The sequence below is a fragment of the Molothrus ater genome, chromosome Z, assembly GCF_012460135.2.
Source record: "Molothrus ater isolate BHLD 08-10-18 breed brown headed cowbird chromosome Z, BPBGC_Mater_1.1, whole genome shotgun sequence".
Classification (NCBI taxonomy): Eukaryota; Metazoa; Chordata; class Aves; order Passeriformes; family Icteridae; genus Molothrus; species Molothrus ater.
In genome coordinates this window covers 48,832,766-48,857,174 of record NC_050511.2, presented here as the reverse complement: position 1 = coordinate 48,857,174, position 24,409 = coordinate 48,832,766, and the positions used below count along the sequence as shown (strand labels likewise).

The 24,409-nt window shown below is 39.8% G+C and overlaps 1 protein-coding gene across 5 annotated transcripts in view; it reads right to left on the bottom strand.

Moving 5' to 3' along the window:
* PALM2AKAP2 (PALM2 and AKAP2 fusion) overlaps window positions 1-24,409 on the bottom strand; it is a 264,464-nt gene that overhangs the window by 118,008 nt on the left and 122,047 nt on the right. Inside the window, exon 7 of one of the 5 annotated variants that reach the window (XM_036403824.2) lies at window positions 20,829-21,533. The exons of 3 other annotated variants lie outside the window; for them this stretch is intronic. In XM_036403824.2, coding sequence (XP_036259717.1) covers window positions 20,829-21,533 — 705 coding nt within the window. Of the gene's footprint in view, window positions 1-12,693; window positions 21,534-24,409 lie in introns of those variants that run through there. One more of the 5 variants, XM_036403823.2, reaches the window with a different exon arrangement.

Genomic DNA, 24,409 nt, shown 5'->3' with positions numbered 1-24,409 from the left:
GATATTTGTCTGTCTGGGTTTTTTTGTTGTTGTTGCTCGTTTGCTTGTTTTGTTTGTTTTTTCTTCTGCATCACACCCTCATCATCTACACAGTGGGTGAACTACCATGATTAGTGCTGCCAGTTGAGAAACCTCTAAGGAGAACAGACAGTGAACCCAAGAACTGAACTGTTATAAATTATGGTTTGTTAAACAGCTTAGTAATTTTAAATGTCTAAGATATGACAGCGAAAAGATTGAATGCTCAGGAATTTTTAATTCACAGTCTGAATTTCAGACCACCTTAAAAGAAACTCTCATAGTATCTAGAGGCAAAGGCAGTCAAAGTAGTCATAACTTTCAGGAATTTTAGCCTCTAGCAGTGTTTGTTACAGAGAAAGGATCAGCGGGATAGGTTCACACTCCATAAGGACACACTATTTAATAAGGAATTAGGTTAGCAAAGAAAGACAGATGGCAAGAGCAGACAAGACAGTTTGAGACCTAAGGCCTAATTCAGATTTGACACAGCTAAGCTGAATGGCCATTGAAGTCAGTGAGATGTTTACATATTTGTATCAGGGCTGAATTTGCTTTCCTGTGTTTTGCAGAAGGAGGTGAATAGCTGACTTCAAATAGATGTTTGAGGTTTTTTTTTTTTTAATGCTTTTTATGCCTTTTTTTTTTTTTTTTTTTTTTTTAGCTGGGATGATAATATGAATATTTTGGTGCTATCCCAAAGTTTACACTTTAAAACCCCAGTAGATTTAATGAGCAGAGATGTTTCCTGCATAATACAAATATAATTGAAAGACAGTGCCTGGCCTAAGGCTTTGTATATATATGTAATAGAAATGAACAGATGGAGACACAAGCAGAGGCTTGTTCTGTGCAACCTAAGTTGAATGGGACTATGAATTCTTGTTCCCTCACTCTGAGGTTGGTCTTTTTTTGAGTTTCTACAAAGGTTGCTGCAGGGTACCCAACTCTTCTCAGAGTTAGAATGGGAAGTATATTCATTGTGTAAGTGAATATTTGGAGAAGGAGTGCTGGAAGCTAGCAGTTCACCATTTCTGCATTTTGTTCTGTCCTTTGTCTTCTCCTTTTCCAGTACCAATAACTTCTGGTTTATAATATTTTATTTTATTTTGGCTATAAAATTAGAAGATATATCCTATCCTATTATTTTGCATTTGCTGCTATGTAATTACATCTATCTACTATGGTTTAAGGCATATTGATTGCCACACCCCCTTTTGTTCAGGGTGCTCCCGTTAAAAATCAGTGATTAGGGAAATCCTTACTGGAAAATTGTACATTAGTTGAGACTGAGAGACCAGAATATTGCAGAAATTTGGAAAAGCAAAGCAAAAGAGAAGACAAGAGATTTGTGTTCTTGTGGAGATATTTTTCTGCCCTCTAAAAACATTGTCAGAACACTGGTTATGCAAGGAAGCAGTAAAAGATGCAGCCATGATGGGAGCAGTCATGCTTCTCCCGTGTAACGCCATGGCATTTCCTGTACCAGTGCATCGACATAAAGCAAGGGCAGGTCATCTTTCCTTGGCTTTAGCAAGGAAAGATAAAAACAGCCTGGTCTAAAACACAACAAGAACTGCCTCTGTAGCTAACAGCTCTCAATACCAGTGGTGCACACCTGAAGGGCAGCAGAAGCTTTCCTCATGGCAGTTGCTAGTGTGTTGTACACAGAACTTTTGCTGATGAGATACATCGGTATTAATTGTACATACAGGAGGTCTGGGGGCTGTAATCATTCCCACCTTGGGCACTAAAGCACCCTGAAGGGTTTTTTAACACACCTCCTTGCTGCTGTGAAATGGAGTTACCTGCCTGGTAGCTCTTCAGTTTATGACTTTTCCTCTGCAGATTAAATGTACAGGCATGGTAACAGAAGAAGCATACTGGCATCAGAAAACTCTTTTTTCTGAGGAAATGGCTGAGCTACCACATTGTAGGCAGTCACTTCATTGTCTCCTTTCTTAGTTCCTCATTTTTCATATAATAACAATAGCACTTCTCTGCCTTAATACGATGCTGTTTTTTTAAAATACACATTAAGTGCCAAAATATAGCTTACAGCATCTTTTGCACTTCAATTGCTAAAGACCATTTCCATTCAATTCTTCACCTACTGCCTGGACATAATAAAAGGTATTCCACAAATACTTAGGATGTTTGGTACTTCAGTAAAGTCTAGTGTACCAGGTCAGTTGTACAAGGCACACATGCTATTTCTATCACTTTGCTCTTAGCATAATCATGTTGCCATTAAATTAGTTATGATTCTTGAGGGGGGCCTAACTTTACATTATGTCAGCTGCCAAGCCAAGGCTCATGTGTATAACCACATTGGATTTATCACTTCATCTGAAAACAAAAAGTATAGTCTGATGGAAATACATATTATTTCAAAAATGTGGTAATTTTCATGATAGTAATAGTTTTTGATTAAACAATTTCTGGGAATAGTTCTGGTATTTTTATTTACCCTATAACCCCTTGAGTTCACTCATACTGGCAGCTCCACTCAATGTAATACATCACCCTGTCATTGCTCACCCATTTTGCTAGATGTTAATCTTGTTTAACTTAAAATCTATATACCTTTCAGTTCAGACTACATTGCCCTCTATCTTGCCATACATTAACTCACAGTACTGTACAAATGACAGCTTTGATTCAGGTAGAAATCGAAAAGAGGAACTGTAAAAGAAGAACTAATTGAACTGAACCACATAGCTTCGCTGGTAGTAGGAACTAATCCAAATGTCAGTGTAAGTTTTCTTTGGATGATTTGCATTTCAAAAACTTTGGAGTTTGAGCTTGCTAATATCAAAGCTAGGCATGCACAGTGGGCTGTGCAAACTCTTGAAGGTGAGCCAAGGAGTCACACAGGCTAAAGTATATGTAGGCAGAGTTTTAAGATGTAAACAACTACCAAGTAATCTTTTCTGCATAACTTCAGTATGCTGTCCCTCATGGCTCAGTTGGAAGTTCTTTCTTTTAATATGTCTTTCATAAATATTTGATATCCAGACTGAAGTCTTACATCTCTTTACTAAGAGAATTGGATGGGATTGATTACAGTAACAGTAGTAACACAATTTTAAATATTGGGGAGCTTTACAATATATTCAGGACTTTCTGGCAACAGAATAGATTTTTCCTTTTAACTTAACTTCATGGAAAGCTGGTATTTTTACTATTAATATATTGATTTAAATGTATGGCTTATTGAAAGTAGTACATCTTTTCACGTAAATTTTTTAGGATCCAGGCCTGCAAAGATTTACACAGAGAGATTCATTGTGTATTCTGGTCCCAGGAAATCAGAAACAAGACTCCCTTTGATTGCAGTGGGGCCAGGACTCCAGCTGTTGCTTTCAGAGCAGCCAGTATTGCACAGCTGAAGGTTTACCAGATTTTGTAAAATGTAGGGTGTGAGCCCAGTTTTTTGACATAAGACATCAGAAGTTTTTCACCATTGCCCTGTTCTTGCCACATTCTAGGATACTTGTGTTATATTGCCAGCAAAAAAAAAGTGAGTCCTGTCTCAGTCAACTTGAGATTTGATAAAATTGAAAAACCCAAGGGCAAATACTAACAAAAGGATACACTGTTTAGAATTAATACCAAATATCTTTTCATAAACTTAAGCCTATATTTGTTGTGTCAGGGGATGTTTTCGGCACATATGTGAACACACGCACACACATCCCCACCGACCCCATTCATTTCTGCAGGTATAAAACTGTTCATGACTATGAGGTCTTGGTCAAGCTCAGCCCAGTTCTGAGTCCAGCATAAAGCAAATGTAATCTTTGAGACTGACTAAACCTTTCAAGACAGAACTGACAAGGGCCGCTACAGCAACCATTCTCCACAGAGAACTTATTTTTAAATCTAAATAGCAAATAAGAGGGAAGTTAATGTCTGGAGGCCTGAATGTGCTGATCTTTTTTGGCCGAAGCTGATCTTTCAGGTCTGAGAATTTGTGAAGGTTGAGGTTGGATTGTCTTTGAGGTTAATGTTATGGAAGCAATTCAGATTTGTCTTCAGGTCTGGTATGGTCTGATGTGGACATAATGCTCTGTACAGCACATCTCTGCACAAATGACATTAATGGATACACACCAAACCACAGGAGCTGGCTCACTCATTTTCTGGGAAAGTCCAGACCTACATCCATTTCTAAATCATATGGTTGTCTATCACCCTTGTGCAAAACCTGTAATTTGCCTAGTCCTGAAGTTTGCCTAGCTCTCGATCTTTGTGGCCTATGATCCTCTCTGTTCTGAATTACAGGGACAGCAGATTCATGTTTGGATTGTGGTAGTTCTGACTTGGAACTCTTGCAGTGGGCTGCAGCAAACCTCAAAAAACTATCAAAAGTGAGCATTTCTGTGTGCTCCCCAAGTTTACTTTTGCCTGTTGAGTTTTTATTTATTGTAGACTAGGTGACATGTTGGTTGCTTCCAGACACTGACTTGTAACTGGTATGAAGACTCCCTGGTGGACTAGCTAAGCAGGCTGGAGCCTAAATCCCATGTTCAGCATGAGAGCTGTGAAGAACTGATATTTCATCCACTTGCAATTTGTTGTGCTCCCTGATGCTTCTCTATATCTCCTCAGACTGGGAAAACCTGCAAGTATTCATCTTTTTCTCTTCTCACAGGACTCCCTTGCACCAGAAGTCTCTTTTCTCCTTGATTCACTTCCCTTCAACTCAGATGAGCTGGGAGATCTGCCACTCTTGCCCAGCTAAGCACTTGTCTGTCTTTGACTCCTACTTCAAGAGTCAGAGTGGGAATATATATTGAACTACAAAAAACTCACTCTTCTGACCACCTACTTGGGAGTACTGATGCCACTTTGCTTCAATAGAGAGGGAATCCCATTCCCTGACTGTGCCAGGGGGAATTTTCCAATCTATCCTCTTCACACACAAGGGCCCTGAATTAGCTTGCAGTAATATTGACACTTAAAAAACACCATGTGATTATATAGACAGAGTGCCACTTTACCAAAACACACAGATTTTATTCAAGAGAAGATTTCTTTTTAAGGACAAAATTAACTGAATGGAACTAGCAACTCTGTGTTGGTGACTCTGTTATAAAGAGTATTAATTATTTGTACTGAAACAGGGAGAAGCCACCAAAACTGCTGTACAACCTGATGGAGATAGTCCCTATAATCACTAATTAGTGCTCACATTGCTGTCTTTAAATGAATAGTGTCTTCACCTGAAAAATTAGACAGCAGATAGGCTGAGGTAGAGAGCTCAGGTGACTTGAGTAAGGAATGCAGAGACTATGTCTTTGAGCAGTGACTAGATTTGCAGAGCTTCTGGCTTCAAGGTTGGTATCTTATTGCTTCCCAGTTCTGGGACCTCTCTGAAGGGCTAGGGGGTCTACAAGACATTTTTTCACTAAGATCTTTCACTAAGATTTTTCTGGCATATTATATTCTTGCTTCAACCTTCACTACCTGATTTGAGTTTTGCTTACTTTATGTAGTGGAAGTGAGAAAGGGAAGATTTGTTTTGGGGTCAGACATTATATCTGGATGTAATTCCTACAATCATCAGTATTGGCTAAGGGTTTCAAGATGCACATGACACTGGAAGATTTGTGTATAGGGAATGATGAATCAAGAAAAGCAATCACTCTCTATCTTTGTTCTTGGAAAAAAACTTCTGGAGAAAAGTTTCTTCACAAACTTTAGCATCTGTCAAACAGGTGTGCTAGTCTTTATATACATGACAATTAATGTTAGACCGGAGTCTTCCTCTTTGACAGCAGCATCAAACTGGGTCTGTGCTTCAGAGACATCCATGTAGTGCATCAGTGCTCAAATGAGTGCTGTGCAAATATGCAGGCAGCTGAGGGGAAAAAGGCAGCAGTCAGGAGGGAAGGGAAAATCAGAGAGCTGGCCACAGGCAGCAGGAAAACAAGCAACGTCTAGTACTGACAATATACGGCTGTGGGTCTCTTGCCCATAGCTAGCTTCCTTATTAGACACACTTGACTTGAAATTGTAATGTCAGCCCTGCAGGCTTCATGTAGAAGTGCTGTGCTGGCTGAAGTCAAGGGAATTTTCCCTTTGACTCTAAACAGCAAAGTTTCTGGGAAAAAAAAAAAAGAGCTCTAAAAGAGCAAGATCACATAGAATTCACTAATAATAATTAAAATCACTAATAATAATTTTGGATTAAAAAATTGAAGGGAATGTCCTAGTAATGTCATAGCAATAATTTTACTCCATTTGAGATACTATGACATTTTTCTTTTTTTCCTTCAAACGGTGTTTTTTTAAACAACTGGTCAATTAAGAAAGTTTCAACTTTGGGATCAGCCTGGTAGTATCCCCTTTTAATCTACTTTTATTTGTTAGTTTTCACCACTGAAATGAAACAGCATTATTTATTCTGCTCCAATGCTGACAGTGTTCTCAGTGTCCTTAAAACAGGACACCACATAACAAGTTTCTGCCTCCTTTTGTTGTCTGCTCAGCACCATCTCTGCTGCACATTCTTTGTAGGTGCCATATGTGGTGGGCTTTCACACCCATTAGCAGTGGAGAATCAAGAAGATATTTCTGCAAAATAGAGGTCTTAGAAGAAAAGAGGGTTAGTTACACAGGAGGCAAGACCTTCATCACTGCAGTTTGAGACAGATCAGTTCATTTAAGGCACTTAATTGCATTCCATAGAGCAGTTTGGGTGGGAAAGAACCTTAAAGGTTATTTAGTTCCAACTCCTCTGCCATGGGCAGGGGAGACCCCAACTGGTTTCTCAAAGCCCCATCCAGCCTTGCTTGGAAAACTGATTGGGACTCGGCATCCACATCTTCTCTCCAGGTAAGCTGTTCCAGTACCTCACCATCCTCACGGTAAAGAATTTCTTCTAGTATATCTAACCTAAATTCTCTCTCTTTCAACTTGAACCTGTTTCATAACTATCTTGCTCTCCTGCCTGGCACTATTTAATAATCCTGTTCTCCAAAAAAGGTGATTCCTTTACAGGATGGCTCACATCTTCTGTTGTTTCCAGTTATCTAGGATTTTGTATGAGGTCTCTAATGAAATGAGGTGGTACAAGCAGATCCATGGAAATAAATTTGGCTACCCTTGTAATTAAATTCAAGTATATGGCTAGTTCTTTTCTGTTATGACAAAAAACATTTGTGGGGATTCAAATACTAGCAGAAGGGTTAAATTTTTCTCAAACATATCTTTTACGAGTCTATTCTCTAAAAGTAGTTTATTTGATTTCCTACTGGACATTTTTTTTCTTACCTATTTGAACAACATGGCTTTCAGCAACCTGTATCACAGTAACATACTAACCTGACTGCATACTATTGAAAAAGCTTATTAGCTTCTCTATAAACTCTTCTGGCCAAACTTTTCTTAATATAATTGTACATAATTGAAAATGACTAAACCCTTAAGATGAAAATTAAGGCTGTCACTTGGGCAGTGAGTCATGTGCTTTTATAGTGGGTAATATTGGAACACACCAGGAACTCCAGGCAGTGTAACTGCAGGGTCGGCCCTGGTTTGCTGCTGTAAAGAGATTTGCTTTTTGAAATTCTGCACACAGCAGAGCCCTTTGTGAAAACACCATGATTTTGTGCCACTTATTTTCTTTATAAGGAAAAACAGTTGCTTCTCAGTGCTGATGGTGACAGGTAGTGCACTTCTTCAGAGTAAGCTGGGTATGCAATCAAAGCCTGTGTTCCCCTCCTTGAATTTTGCTTTCTGGGACTATTTATCTTTCAATCTCTCTGGCAGTCAAGAACCTAGCTTTAAAAATATTATTGCACCAGAGAGGGTTTTCCAAACTAATTTCAATACTTCCTTTATTTCTAGTGCTTTGTGACAAAAGTCTGCTTTGACTTCCCACACAAGCCCTTTGAGTTCACTGGCTGGGCTTGGGGTAAGGTTCTGACCCAGAAATCACATGTGGACTTTCTTTTAAGGGACTTGTTGGCCTTGCTGCTAATATTTGAAGTTGTTAAATTGTGAAAGCTGTCCTTTGACATCAAACTGAATTTAATTCCTTTTAGTCTATGGATTAGAGGAGGACTCTTTTTGGTGCTGGATGATGAGAGAAAAATAACTAGTTTCCTTTTATTTTCACTTTCAATTAGAACTCAATTAAATACTCTGAACATTGTTTAGAGCTTTAAGCCCCAATGTTTCCTCTGCTGGACTTGTAATGTGTGAAGAAAGTGGAGACAGGCAGCCTCCATGACAGGTCCTGGATTTGTTCATATTTAGAAAATGTTTGGCACATTGTGAAGACACATCAATAAATTAATCTCAGTATTTCTAGCTCTGTGAACTCAAAATCCTGATGTATAAAATCAGTGAAGAAATGAAAAAATGTATAATATTTCAATAGCTTCTCCATTTGTTGTAGTCTCATTTCCTCATTGTATTCAAGAGTGCTTAAAAATACTGTCTGTGGTCTCATAAATGCCCCAGAAAAAGGCTCAGAAAACAGACTACCAGAGACCTGCAGTACATGCAGCTAGAGCAAATATTTTCCAGTTTTCATCCTTAGCTAGGAATCCCAGGAAATACTGTTTCTTTTTTTTGGTGTGTTTTTTTTTGTTTGTTTTTGTTTTGTTGTTGTTGTTGTTGTTGTTGTTTGTTTGTTTGGGTTTTTGTGGTTTGGTTTTGTTTTGTGTTGTTTTGTTTTTTAAATTGCAGCAAAGACTGACCTCAAATTGTTTGACTCCATGAGCTGGAGATTCAAAAAAGACCCCAAAAAGCACTAGAATTTCAGCACAAGTTGTAGAAGCAAAACCAGAAATTACTTCTCTCCTGTAAAGTTAAAGGCTCTTTTTATCCCAGGGTGGTATCTATCTTAGTTAACTCTCCCAATTTACTAACCCCTTGGTGACCTCAGCTTCTGTAAAAAAAAAGCAGACTGAAATAGCAGCAGTGGAGAATTTCCAGATGTCAGCTCTGTTCTCAGTGTGCAACTGCATGTGGTATTTAACAGATTCACCACTTTACCCCATCTCACCAGTAACTCAACCAAAACCAATATAAAATTGCCTAAGATGGTCAACAGAAGGAAGTACCCCACCTTTGTTTATAAACCCTTATTTCTGAAGCAATAAAGATGTTTATAACTTAGCATAGCATGTTAAGAAGAAACATTGTCTTACAAAGCAACAAAAACTGAGCAGCAACAATCTACTTTTAAAATTGCCAGGGCTAAGTAATCTCATTTGCTTTAAAATAAATGATATGTCTACCACACTCCAGTGAAATATAATGATCAAAACCTGGTGGTACTTTCATTTTAAGCCACAGAATGCCCACAAACCACAATGAAATGATGTCCAGAGGTAACCACTGCACAGTTATTTTAGCACAGGGTTATGCTCAAGTGAATAGATAACCTCTTTTAGAGCAGGGCTGAGTAGCTCAACCAACTCCCCCCTGCCCACAGGAGCTACCATATTGCTGCCATTCCTGGAGCAGACTCATCCATAGCCGGAGGGATTCTGTAGCCAGTGATGCATTACATACAGTGGAAATACTCAAAAAGGAAGCTGAATTGATTTGTCGTGTCTGAGAAAGTGACCCATTTTTGCATGCCTCATTTTTTCCTTCACCTATTCTTTTCCTTTTGTTTTCTTACCTACAAGCCACCAAATGTGCTACAGTTCTATCCTTTTTCTCATAATTCATGGCAAACCAACCATTCCCAGCAAATGCTTGACTGCTGTAATTGGCTGGGCTTGATTGCAATGCAGCCTGTATTTTTTTCTGGTTTGGCAATGCTGTTAGAAGCAGAACCACTCCAAAACTGTAGCAGTAAGAAGATATTTTATGTCGCTGTTTACCCACAGCATGCCCCACATTCCTCCAGTCTTGTGACAGACACCAACAGCCACATCACCACAGCTGCACAAGGCAGGATAGTGCCAAATATCCTAAATTACAGATGTAAAATGTGAAAAACTTCAGGCTCACAAAGGATTTTAGGTATCTGCACTTCCCATCTAAATCAAGTGGATGATGTTGTCTCTACATACCTTTGTAGATCTGCAGATGAGAGACTTTTTGTGAGGTCATGCTGAACTGCTCAGAAGAGCAGCAATTGGAAATGATGTTTCCCAAGACCTGAGCCAGCATCTTTATTAGTGCTCAGTGTGTCCAGAGACCTTGCTTCCTTACACCAGGAAGATATGCTGTGTATAAAAGACAGGAGCAAATTCCCTTCTTTCTGTGGCAACCAAGTTCCTAGGTTTACATGCCAGTGTCTGCACGCCAACACAATTCCTCCCTGCCCCATGTTTGGAGTGACCCACACTCTCTCAGCCAGCTAATTTTTCCCTTAATTCTTATTTTGAGTTATGTTTTAGGAAGTGCCCTCCTCCAAGTCTGATATAGCAAACTCTATTTCTATACAAGTATCTCCTTCATTGTCTAATCTGAGAAAGTGATCTGTGTCAACTAGACTCTTCTGACAATAAAGCAGGTAGCTTTTTCTACCACAGGTAGAAAAAACTGTGGAGGATGTTCTACACACCTGTGTAAAATGCTGTGGTTTTGCAAACTGCTTCAGAGACCAGCCTGGATTTCCCCTGAGCAGCTACAGCACATTCATTTGTGACTGTGCATAGTGCAATGGACATCTGAGCAGCACATGAGAACTGCAAATGGAGGTCCTGGAACAGCAAAAACTGTTACTAACTTCTTGTCCCTTTTTTATTATTAATTCTTACAGTTACTAGCCTTAAAGCTTTCTTCATGTAACCTTGAAAATATCATAGTGGGAAGTAAGAATTTTGCAGAGCTGTATGATCTTTGAGGCATTAAGGGAAGGTTGTGAGGGTCTTGCAGGAGAGTAAAGGGCTCTCTGAAAATGTGCTATTCTATTTCCTTCCCCCCACCTGCCCAATTACTGAAGCAGCTTGAGTGTTGAACTCTTAGAGTAAGCACCTATTTTCCTTCTGTTACCAGAGGGATACAGAGCTATTAAAATAAATGAAAAAGAAACAAAACCTGAGAGGCCTCCTACATGCTGAATATGCCCTTACTTTGTGAAGTCACTGACCTCCACAGAACTACTCCAGACAAGCTTCAGGGGAGTGTTGTGCTATCTGAACCAGCTGCTAAGTATTTTATTAAAAATATCTCAATCACCCTTTTTTTTTTTCCCTTAGAAATTTTAAAAGGGGAAATGCATGGAAATGCCTTGTTTTTGAAACCTTAGTTACAGCAGCAATATTAAAATTGTCAAGTGTGTTGTTGGTATTTAATTGGATGACTCTGTTTTGTACAGCAGAGGAATTATCAGCTGAACATCTTCTCATGGCTATGGAATAAAGTGAGGTGGAATGAAAATAAGAGCATGTCACAGGCCATGGTATGCAGTAAGAGATGGAATATGTACCTGATATATCCAGGAGTCCAAGCACTAAGTTAGTTGCACATGATAATGCCCTTGTCAATTCATGGTCTTCTCACAGACACTACTGCTAACTCAAGTTCATAATCCCTCCTTTTGCCATGTTGAAACACTTTCTGAATTAGGAAGGTATTTGCAAAATCAAAGAGATTGAAACAATCATAATAATTTCTCTCAGCAGAATCAATTCTTGTCCTTCAATGACAGAACCATGCCAGTTCTCTCAGCATTCAGAGTCTTCTTGGACAGCCAAATTGACTTTCTGTCATTGAACACAAATAGGAAAAAAAACAATTTGAAGCCCCACCTACTGCAAAACTTTCAGGACTAAATTCCAAAGCAGAAATGCAGGGCCATTTTCCCTTCTGTGATGCAAAAAAGTACCATATTGCAAAAGTGTGTGTGTGTGTGTGTGCGTGTGTGTGTGTGTGTGTGTGTGTGTGTGTGTGTGTGTGTGCATACACATTTTATCTGTATGGCTTCTGAGTGAAAGGAGCTGAGGGTGGGTACTTGTGTAGCAATGGGCAATTTGTGGTGCATTTTTTAAATGTCAGAGTTGAAGATGAATTTTTAGATTTCTGAGAAGGAGGCATGTGATACCTAGCTATGTTATCCATCCTATCATAGCTCCAACCTCAGGTAAACACACTATTTCAGGAAAAAACCCCAACTACTTAAGGGTTTTTTCTTCCCCCCCCCCCCCGCCCCGCCTACAATTCAGATTATGGTGAGGTTTCTCCAGTCCTGATATAGAGAGGATGCTGTCTGTGATAAGCCCCAAAAGAAAATTGCACACTGTTTACTTTGTCAGTCCTTGAATAATTCAGTGTTCTTTTCTCACAAATTATATATGCTGTATGGAATACTTCCCTCACTCAGGAAATAAGTTTGCTCAGAACATACTGCCTTTCTAGCTAAACCCAATCTTTGTTTTTCTTCTGAAATATGAAAATGTGCCATGTGATCCTAGAGCAACAGGGTCTACAATATGCTTGGCAAAGTATCACAGGAGAAGAAAAGGAAAAAAGAAATAAGACAGTAACAGGTATGATGAGTTAATGTGTATGAAGGATCTCATAAAAATAACAGCAGCAGGGCACAGCAGTGGAGGAAAGGGAAAAAAAAAACAACTCTGGAGTTAGTATTTTAATTCTTTTAGTGAGAGAGACAGGTCCTGTGCAGTATGTCCTTGAGATCACAGCATATCTTGAACAGTGGTAGGTAGAGAGAAACACAGTAAAAAGACACAGAAATAGGCGCAGTGAAAAGGCAGATTTATTTACTAGTAATACTGTACAGAGAAAAAAAAGAGAAGCCACAGTTACAGCATGGCTGTTGCTGGCAGTGTTCTTGGTTTTTTTATTTTGGTTTTTTTTTGTACTCATTTTTTTAATCTGAAGAAAAAAACATAACAGTCAAAAAAGTACACTTCAGGTTACAAAGTACAGCAGCTATCCCCAGCAATTCTAATCCAGTGTTAGCACAGCAGTTTTTTCCCCAACAAAATGGGATTTTATTTACATTAGCTCACAAAGAAAGTGGGAGACTAAAGCTTAAAAAAAATCTCAACCACAATCTACATTCACCATAAAAGCTGCATTTTACACAACATTTTCTTGAACCCCTAAAAAGAGTTGTTCTTTGCCTATGGAATGAGCATAGCTGGGAGGGGCAGAAAACCTTCATAAATGTGTTCTTTGCATTTGTCCTGACCTGCTCCTTCTTGGCTACCTTTGCTGCAGTCAGATTCAATTGGTCAATGGAAAAGGAAAAACTTTCAGATTGATTATTTCTCTTGTATGTGCCCCTAAGCAGTTCCTTGTGAAATAACAGGAATAACAAGTGCAATATTTGAGACCATCAACAGTAAAGCACCTTAATAATAAATACTGGCTGATCTTCATACATCCTCAAAGATATTCCCTAACCTGCACAGTGCTAAGTATGTGTTACACTTCAAGTGTCTGCTTAAGATTAGTGTAGCTCAAGCACCAGGTTCAACTGGGACTTTATACGGTTGCACAAAACCTTCTAATTTTGGAGTTTGCCTCTCTTTAACAGGCATGTTATCTTGGAGGGATACCAGTAGATTCTTGTCAGCTAATTTTACTGAGAATGCCTTTGCATGGATCAGTCTGTGGGGAAGTTCACGTTTTCTCCAGGCTATTTTGCCCTGCTAATAGCAACCTGACATGCGGTGGCGTGGATTGCCTTCTGCTGCTGTAAGAACTGCTTTCTAGATGCTGATATTTTATGTACCTGGACACATCTGGCTCATATGAGTTCAAGGGGCATAGTGTGCTCCAAAGGAATAGTAAGAGAGACAGCAGATTTACCTAAATAGTGAGATTTTAATGGAACTTGCTGTATGGGCAACCCACAGGATGCCAGATTAATAGAGAGGGAGAGTGCTCCTCTAATGTCAAATATGTCTGAAGAGTCTAGGAAAATAGAGGAAAATGTCGAAATAGTGAGGACAAGATACCATAATTTCTTAGAACTGACACCAGCAGGCCTAGGGTGAGTTTTATAAGTCTGATCTCTCCTTTCTTCCCCCTCTTTTTTCTAGGAGACCACAGAAAGGGAAGCAGTCAGATGAAGAAAAAAGATCAGTTGAGCCGTAGTGTCCAGAATGAGAACAAGCACAGAGACAGGGGACTGGCAGAGTCTGGGACAGAGATGAGCAGAGAGAAAAGTTTGGAAATAAAAGTTACACTGCCTCTTTTCTGTTGTGTTTGTGTGGAGGTGTAAAGTTTACTCCTCTGTCCCCTGCGTCTCCAGGCAGTGGGATTTCGAGAGTTCTTGGAGGGCGTTTGTCTCCTCAAACACAGTCAGCAAGGAGACCATGCTCTAAAACCCTCTGCAGAAAAGTGCACCAGTTTCACAACACCATTTAAAATTCTAATTAAACTAATAAGAAGACACAGTTAAAGCAGCATAAGCCTTGCCTGTAGCATATTGCTTAAGGACCAGACCCTATACACACTTGTGCATGTGCTTAAATTTTACTTGTCTGGGTCATCCCATTAAAAAGGACAACTTGGATGCTTGATTTTATGCTCATGGGCAAATCTTTAGGTCTTACAGACCCTATGAATAGATATGCAAGGTCTAAATTTTGGTACAAGTCACTAACATATCAGTGCAAGTTAAAAATATATAAATATAGCAAAACTGGTGAGCTTGAGTTACTTAGCTAATTCTAAAAAATTCAATAAGGGGTTTTAAATTCAATTTCTGAAGTAGATTAATTCTTAGAACAAACCCCTAAACCCACCTTTGAGAAGAATTTGGGAAACAATTGCAGGAAAGCTTTGAAATACAATAGCAGCGAAACCCCACAAAGTAAGAGAAGCTTTTGCAAACTGAAGGAAGGGGCTCGGAATTCTTCACAAGTTTGCCCTTAAGAAAAGTAGCCTATTCTTAATCCACTTAACAGCCTAAGTGGAACCATCACAGGTAAAAAGCTGTAGATTTTGCAAGACTCTTTGAACCTACAAGGAAAAAGGCTCCATTTTATAATTGTTTAATTTTAAGTACAAGTGGGAGATTTTAAAGAACTTCATGCACCCTTGTCATTATTTACAAGCTAAGTTAATAGAAGTTTATATTACAAGTTGGATTTATATTCTTTGGACTACGTGACAATCCATTCATATTCTAAACTGAATAAATTCAGCCATTTTATAGAATTTACTCTTTTACATACAAAAATTACAGTCTATAATTTTGTTGGATATTGTCATAGTCTGCAACTATTAAGCTCAGAACTAAAGTTTACTCTTGCTGCTCAGAAGGCTCAAGAAATACAATCTGAGCAAATCCCAAACTTTCCAACAGACAGTGAGAACTGGTTGAAACTTAGTGAGTTTATAAAAAATAAAGAGTCCATGCCTCAGCATGTGGGAAAATCCTCTACTTCATCTAAAATATTTCGTTCAACTCTTTCCAGTGGCACCATCTCTTGCACTTTGAAATCTAATGTTGGATAAAATATGACAAAACATGTGTTTCCCCTATTAGCCATACCACTCTGCTGAAAGTAGTTAGCTATTGTCTACTATGTTGGCTTTCTAGGTAAAGAAATTTGTCTAGTTATAGAAGGTGTAAGTCCACCTTTTTCTGTGAAACATGTTTAATTATTTAGCTGTGTCTATAGCAGTTAAATTGGATTCTACTCTTCTAAATGGACTCTTTAAAAAGTGTTGTGATCCTTCTTCCTGGGAAAAAATGTGGTTAGGTCTACAAAAGATCCCAAGAATTTGGGCATTGTCATAAATGTATGAAAAAGTTGAAAGGCTCAATGTCATGGGAAGGATGATATTCCAAAACTCAATACCCATCTAGGGTTTGTATCTCATTACAAAAATATTTATTCCTTAAATTCCTTAAAAAAATACACAAATGTAAAATACTACATTTTCTATTATATCCCCGCTTACTTTCCAAGTATGCCATTTGGATGTTTGACTAAATTAAAAGGCAGAACACCTTTTATTTCTCTAGGAACTCTCTATGCTATCTTTTTGCTCAGATTAGTTTGTGGAATCTTAATAATTTGAGTGTGAAGAACCAGTAGTGAACTTAGGTACAATGGCAGGGGATGAATACATTAGCCATCAGGGAAGCCTCTCTGAATGATTGCTCATGGATGGTAGCAATGCTGACTCAGGACTTGATCCCACTGGATGCTAAGCACCATTTTGTTTTGTATTTTTCTCAGTAGAGGTACAATGCTTAGAGTTAGCCTCTCTGCTTACACCACCTTGGGCAAACTCAGCAGTGTATAAAATCTGTATAGGTACATAAGGAACACCCAAACTATGCCCTGCATCGATCATTCATGCCCTGATCTTGCAGACTCTTACAATGTTCTTCCTGTGAGGAGTCCTGTTGACTGAAACAGGTCTACACACAGCAGAATTAAGCATGCACATTTTTGTTTGCAGGACTGAAGTCTCATACTGCACTGGTAGGGGTACACTTCTCAGAGGAGGGCTTATGCACATTTCTCTTGCTGGGGATTGAAAGATAATGTTGTGTTTATACAGCTTTGGAATACAGCCTGCACTTTTTGGGAAAAAAAAAAGGAAATAAAAGATACAAAAAAGAAGAAGGAAACCCAAGAGTGCTAAGGCAAACTGTCAAATGGCACATCATACCTACTTTGTCATTTATTTAGATAACATCACAAAGGCAGACCAGAGGAGTTCTGTAAACATATACCATACAGTACATCAGCCACAAGAAATTAAAAAAAGAAAATAACCCTGTAATTCTTTTCTTTCTGTATTGATAATCTAGTAATTGAAAGAGATTGCCTAGCCACTAATCATAATGCTGTGGTTTTTGATTTGTATTTTTTTTTTCTGTTTAAAAAAAAAAAAAGAAAAAGAAAGAATGGAAGTAAAATGCAGTGGTTTGCAAAAGAAATGGTCCCTGAATGCAAACAAGGGACGACATGGAGAGTGGGTTTATAGAAACTTAGAAAATACAAAATATAAAAAAGTTTCCTAGGTTACTTTTTTCCCAGTCTAGGAAAAAATACACTGAAAAGAGGTTTTTCTTTGTTTTTCTTACAAAAGTTAAGGCGAGCAGTTTGTTGTGGCAAAATGCTATTACTGAACCAGTGTCTGACTCTACATTTTCATATCCCCTCATGCTGAAACTGAAAATATACATGTGATGATATAAGTTAAACAGACAGGGATTTTGCTTAAAACAATATAAAAAAACCCATCCCAGAATGATGCTTACAAAAATCTCTCTGCTTGACCACAGAGGAGACCGCTTTCCTTGTGCCTGATTGTGCATGGATTTTCACAGGCAGCCTCCTATCCAAGGGTAAGGGGAAAATCAAACCTTTCAAAGCCCAAACAATCCCTGGAAAAACAGTTTACATTCATCAGCCTGGTCTAATGCATCTGAATTCTGCTGTAACTTGGCTGCACGCTAGTGGCCAGAAGGGACAAGGCAATGTCCGGGCATGGCTGCTGCCCTTGTGGAGGAGGATGATTGGAGTAAGTGTGTTTCAGCTAAGGCCTGTGATTTCACACCCATTAGCTTCTATTTCATGCTTTTCCTGACCTCAGATGGGGAACTGCCTTTGACCTGTAAAGAACAACCCTATGCAGGTGAACTTTTAGCTTTCCTGGACCTACTGGGGCCTGTTAACTATGGAGTTAATGTGAACACATAAAAACGACTGGCCTTCCTAGGCACTCAATGTTAGCTGAGCAGTAGGTATTTGAGAGGTTTAAGGCTTGTGCTCTACTTCTAACCACTAAAGGGCCACTTCTGGACTTCTGGATGGTGTGCCACCATCTCCCCACCGTGCTGTGCCTCAGATGGTGCAGTGGTCTCAGACATATTCTGGTCCCAGCATCAGCAAACATCTCCCAAAGCTGGCTGCTAAGGGAGTCATCCCCAAAATGCTGAGTTGGTGCTGAACCAGAAGGTCATCTGAAAGGGGAGCACATGGCTCAAGAGATGCAGGGACAGAATGGGTTAGATTAGAATGATACCCTAAATTTCCCAAGCAGGAGGTTTTGAAAAAAAAAATTTTCATATTAGGACAGAAGTAGAGGGGGAAAAAGATTAGGTTGTGAAGACATCATGAAGCCAGGATGGCTGTGAAGGTGGCATCATGCCCAGAGGGGAAAAGGTGGTGAGCAACAAGATGACTGGCCAGGCCAGGAGGAGTTGGCTGGGAGATCTGTTTCCGAGTATTACGGGTGAGGTGAGCAGGCCCCAGAGTGACAGAACTATTGCAAAGTGTGTCGGGCTCCCACATCATTCACAGGTACATGCAAGACAGAAAAGGCTTCACCCTTTGTGTTGCAGGGCTCCTAAACATGCCTGGGGACAGCCTCACCTGCCATATTGGGATCAAAACTTAGGGTCTTGTTTTAAGAAATGTTTAGAATTGTAAATGTTTAGCATTTCTGGCAAAAGAGAGAAAGGGAAAAAAACAAAACACCCAACCACCACCACCACCAACCAAAAAAAAACCCTAAACCCCACACAGCTCAGCCAAAACCACACACAGGCTGCTAGTTTTTAACAGCCACCAGACCTTTTGTTGCAATATGAGGCTCTGTGGCCCTTCCACTCTGTGATAAAACTTAACCACCTAAGCCTGAGTCAAAGAATGATGTGCAGAGCTTCTCTGGGTGAGTTTGGTCCTTCTCCCAACAAAAGCCCCCAGGGGAGGCAAAGGGAGCATGTGGAAGTCTATTCATTTCTGCCACTCCAGCTGGTATGGAGGTCAGCAAAATTTCTGCAGGTGTCAAAGAGGTAAGACTGTCTTTCATTACTCTTGCTTTTTTACTACTTGTTTGGGTTTTTTTGTCTGACAGTCACCTGGGCAGTGGTGAGAAGTTTCATTGACCAGTTCCATAGTGACAGCTGAGTGACCTAACATGGGAATTACCTTCTGCTTTTTTGTATGTGCAGGTTTTCAGTGTGCCTCATATTACCACCGCTGAATAAGTGTCTTTTTTTACTGGCACAGAAAGAAAAGAGTACAGAGCAAGAACTGTGCTCGGTCAGATGCTCTGGACTAACAATTAATGCAGTAAAAGCACCATCCAAGAAAGAAGAGAAATATCATAGGAACCACCTCAGACTGAAAAGAGGCTTTTGTTTTTTTCTTTTTTTTTCCTTTTTCTTTTTTTTTACTATTTTTTTCAGTTGCTGTTATTGATTTTTAAAGTCTGATATTTTCAAAGACACTTCAAAATAATCTTCAGCACTTGTTCACACTATCAGAAAATATAAAACCTGATTTTTGATCTCACTCATGTAGTTATAATTCCAGAATAACTCCACTACAGTGAGTGAAGTTAAACTTAAGCCAAACCAGTGTGATACAAGAATCAGGTTCATAATAACTCACCATGAGAAAGCTAGCTGCTTTCTCATTTAGAAGAATCAAGAAACAAGAAAAAAAAGAAAGACCTATTGATTTTGGATGCCTTCACATTTTTACATTTTCATCTTTAGTTGTTTTTAAGAGGCCTGATTTTCAGAGGTCAGATGAAGAAAAATGCATTGGAAATCAGGCATCTTTTAGTGCCCCATGTTAGAAAATGAAGCATCCAAAATGACCAGCAGTTTTTTTAAATATTAGTCTTGTGGCTACAGGATCTCCCAAAACAGCTGCTCTGACAAAACTCCAGTGGGCCTCCACAGAGAGTCCCTGGACAAGCAGGGCAGCATTGGACCCTATTGCCTGTCATTATGTAGGTGCACTGGAGGTACACTCTGTGAGAAATTACACTTCTGTAAGAGCTACAAAAGAAAACTTTGGCCCTGTCCCCATTCCCAGCGCTGAGAATTTTGCCACTGAATCCAGTAGGAACAGGGTCAGACTGTCAGAAAAGTTCATATATTCTAGGGAAATAGTAAGCAGCATCCCTCTTCTACTGGAGTTCAGCAGGAAAATTTAATGTATAAACATTGGCAGAGTTACTGAAAGTAACTCTGATGAGTGACTCCATTTCTGTTGGTGTGACAGCTGTATCTCTTTCATGTCAATTTCAACTGTAATTTGGGGAGATGAACTGCATATACAATACTGTAATCTGGAAGATTTATATAAGGCAGAATGATCATTCATACATTTTCTAGAAAGAATAATTAAGGTCCACTTCTGGTATCACCAATTAGCGGAAATGGGTAATGGGCTTTTCTGACACTGCAAACTAAACTTGAAAGTCACTAAAAACCAAAATTATGCAATTTTTTGGGAAAGGCTTGTATGATTTTTAGCAAATCAAAACAGTAAAGTGATCTGAGCCTTTCCCAAGAAATAAAAAATATGATACATAAAATAATGCTTAATGTGATTTTTCTTAAAAAGGAGAAGTAACATTTTTTAAGGCTCTCATATCTGGTGGCTGTGAAACTCAGACTCCCACAAAATCCTAGGAATCTGATCAAGCCTGCCAGATACTTAAAGAAAAAACATAAAAGTGTTTTCATTATATATATAAAAAATATATATAAAAATCAAATAAATATGAAAACATACGTTCCATTTCTTGTTTATCTCTCACTCTGTAGTACTAAGGAAAAAAAAAACAACAAAATAAAAGAACATCACCAACAACACAAAGAAAAAGAGAAGCCAAAAGCCCCCAGCCCCTCCCCAACACCAAATAGTATGCCTGATGGGAAAATAACCATGCGTTCCTCTTCTGGAAAAACTAGAAAGAAAAGCAACCCAACTGCAAGGCAATGGAGGCGTTCACTTCCAGTTCACAGTATTGCAGTTAGAAGTACAGTGAGGTCTAGGTAAGTGATGGAGCAGGAGCTGCCTGGAGCAGGGAAGGAGGAGGTGTTCACATGACAATACAGCATTGACAGCGCTTTTTCTTTTGTGTACCTGGGGCAGTTTCCAAGGGCAGGCTCTCTTCCTTCCCCTCAGGAGAGGAGGGCTCTGTCGTGTCCGACAGGGGCCTGCCAGAGACCAGCTCTGCAGCATTCCCATCCATGGTGGAAACATCAGTCACTGTCTTCTCCCGCAGTGACTTCTCATCATCTTCATCGATCAGCACAAGCTCTGCCTTGATGGTCTCATCATAGCCCAGCACTTTCTTTGTCTCCTCTTCATCATCGATGTTCTGGTAGCCCATAAATATCATTGTCACTGGCTGATCTGCACTGGGCTCTGGGGTTTCACCACCACAGGGTTTGTCTTGTGGCTGAGGGTTCACAGCATGTCCTTTGCTGGATTTGTGTACCATTTCTAGCTTTGCCTCCTTGAAGAGCATTTGCTCCTTCATATGGCTAAGGTTTCCATCGGCTACCACATTTTTGTCTGACACAGTCATTGTTTCATACCCTCCTTTTACACTTGATTGTCCAGCTTTTTGCATAAGTTCATCTACGTCCTTTGAGCTTAATTTATGTACTCCATTTTCTACCACTGTGCCACCAGAGTGAACCTCATAGACTACCTTGGAACCATCATCATAGACTTTGAATCCTCTTTGATGGGCCTCATCTGGGCCAACAGGTGAAGCAGAGACAATCTTGGTCTCTCCTGTCTGTTTGTCTTTCTCCACATTAATTTCCATGGTGCACAAAGCTTGAATGAAAACAAGAGAGGAAGTGCATGTTACAACAAAAAAAGCCAGTGAATGGTTAATTGCCAAACAGACAAAGAAAACTATGGTGCCCCTTTTTCCTGTCTCCTGCTTCTAAAGGGCTAAGCGATCTACGTTAGAGGTGGGGTGCAACGCTGTGGACACTGTTAACACTATGGCTTTTTATGCAGGTGGAGGCTGGGCATATTTGTAGCAAACAGGACCTTCTCTTCCAGCTCACGTCACATGGAGCTGTCTTTGGTCAACTAGGAGCACCAAGAGGTTAGGTGTAATTTAGACAAGGGGAGGTGATAGCATGCAGGTTGCCCTTTAACTTTTCATTCTGAACTTGCCTCAAAATTCAGAGAGAACCCCTCTACTCTCTTTTCTGCTATCAAACTGCCAGTAAGTTGGTATCAAGTTGTGTTTGCTGCAACACCCAGACCATTTAATTATCAATACTTGTCCTTGATTAACTCTGCCATTCGTAGCACTCAAAACATTTTAGAAGGGTGAAGAAATATTGTTTATCTCTGTTCTGCATGTGGGAAAACAAAATCACATGGGAATATGACAAGCTCTCCCACAAGTGTGTGGCAGGGCAGCTCTCTCAGCTTTCACACCAAGACAACAACTGTGACCTCTGCTTCCAGGTTAAGAGAATGTACAAAATACCCAAAAGTGCTCCCTTGTTTATGTGAATTAAGCATTAAGCACCACTATGAAAGTTGAAAGAAAAGTAATATGAACTGATTTTCAAAGAGTCATGAAACAACAGGTAAAAACATGTGTGAGGGCTGTTGCTTTAGAATAGCAAAGGTTTTGTGGCAGTTAAGGATGTAGTAATGAGACGGAAATTGTAGACCACACTGTGGGAATAGACAAGCAGTCTACTCTGCCCCAAAACCCATTCTGAGATATGATGACATACCACTAGACAGCTTTTCAAAGAAAAAATGTGCAAAAGCATCTCAGACTTTCCAAAGTGTTCATTTGTTTACGCATTCCTCGTATGCATATGAAGACATTTGGCTCCTGGACAGACATCCACAGACACTTAATTACAAATTACCACAGGCAGTGACAAGTGTTTGTGAAACTTACTATGATCACTTTCATCAACAAAACTCAATGGTATAAACATGATTTATTTTACCTGGGAATACCACAAACTGGAATGTTAGCTTTTTTGTCCTGATTTACTTTCAAGTGAGTACAGAACATCCTTGCCCCAAGAATCAATGTAGCTTGGTTTATATTTTAAAAAAATAATTAATATAAAAAATTTCTGTTACTTTAATATATTTCCTCAGTCTTTTTATTCACACACAGTAGAACTACCTTTCCTGTAACCTTAAAGCAAAGTATTTCATCATCAATAGGAAATTCATCATGACATGCATGATTACACTGCCTATAGTGCTAGATAGAAAATGAATGTGTTGGTGAGCATGTGCATGCTCTTCATGACATGGTCTCCTTTGCCCCCTAGGAGTGCAGTCTGGTGGGCAAAATGGTTGGGTCTGTCCATCTACATGCTGTGTACATCTGCTCAGACCTCAGCCAGCCCCAGCAGGAACTGGTTAGGTCAAGTACAACACCACAGAAATACCTGCATGTAGCCAGGGGACAGAGATGCCGGTGGGTGAAGGAGCATTTTCTTCTCTTGAGAGTGATGCACTGCTGAAGGCTAAAGTGGGCTGCAGAAGCACCATTCTCCCCTTGACCATTGCAACCTAGGGACTATCCCTAAGGACTATGTTTTTCCACTGCTTCAGGACATTTGTGGACTAGTTGTGTCCATAGCCGTCACAACCCTGGGCACAGGATGCCCACTTCCACACTAAAGTAGGGCTTACAGTTTTTAACATCCCTCCTGTGCTGGCATTTTCATGCCTGGCCATCCCACAGCAGCCTGGGCAGCCAGAAGGGAGCTGCAAGGCTGAGAGCTGAGCTCTGCTCTGAGGTGTGCAGCTGGAGACTGCAAGGCAGCTGGCATGGCTGGAAACAGGAAATTAAGGCTGGAAATAAAAAAAAGACCTGTTGCCCCAGGGCTGGTAGCAATTAATTTTCAAAGCACTTGGTCTAAGAAGTTGTGGCAGACAGCGCCATATTGAAGCTCAAAGAGCATCTAGCATGGATCACTTGCTCTGGATTGTCCCAGCCCAGGAACTGGTGTGCAAGTGCCCTTTATGTCTTATTCAAGTGCCTCTGCTCTGAAGCCTTTAATCCAATTTATAGGGATAATTGAACAAAGAGATGCAGGTACCAACACTAACACTCTAGAACTTTCTAGGTGCAGTTTCTTGAGGGGGAAGAAGAAAGGAAGAAGAATTTTGTATGTTGGCTTGGTCTCTAGGGCTTGGGTGAGTGGGCTCTGCACATTGCTTGGCCTCTCCAGGGCTGCTCAGGCAGATATTGTTCAATAACTTTCAGCATTACAAAGACAAAAATAGAGGCTGACTTGTCTGTGGTGAAGATCATAAAACTAGAATATTTCTGAGTGGCCAAGTGAACTGAAGATAAGCTGAACCATGAGGCAGCAACATTCAGAAAATCATCCCTGATGGGCAGAAGTTCCTGACTTGTCCTGAGCACCACAACTCAAAAGACAGGGCACCACCTGCCCATCAACTAGCTGCCTCTTACCCTCTTAGAGAGAAGTAGTACCTTGAGTTCCCCTAGAGCTCCTGTGCTTCTTTTTCTTTGAAAATTAAAAATATTTGGTGCATGGCTTTTCATTACAGACTGGTGATTTTCACGTGAAATAGTTGAGTGTCATGTATGTGCAGTGCAGAAGAGCATGGCATCTGTAAGACCCTCCCTGCTTTGATGCACAAATGTTGGTCAGCATTGTGCATTAAAAGAAGGCTTGTAC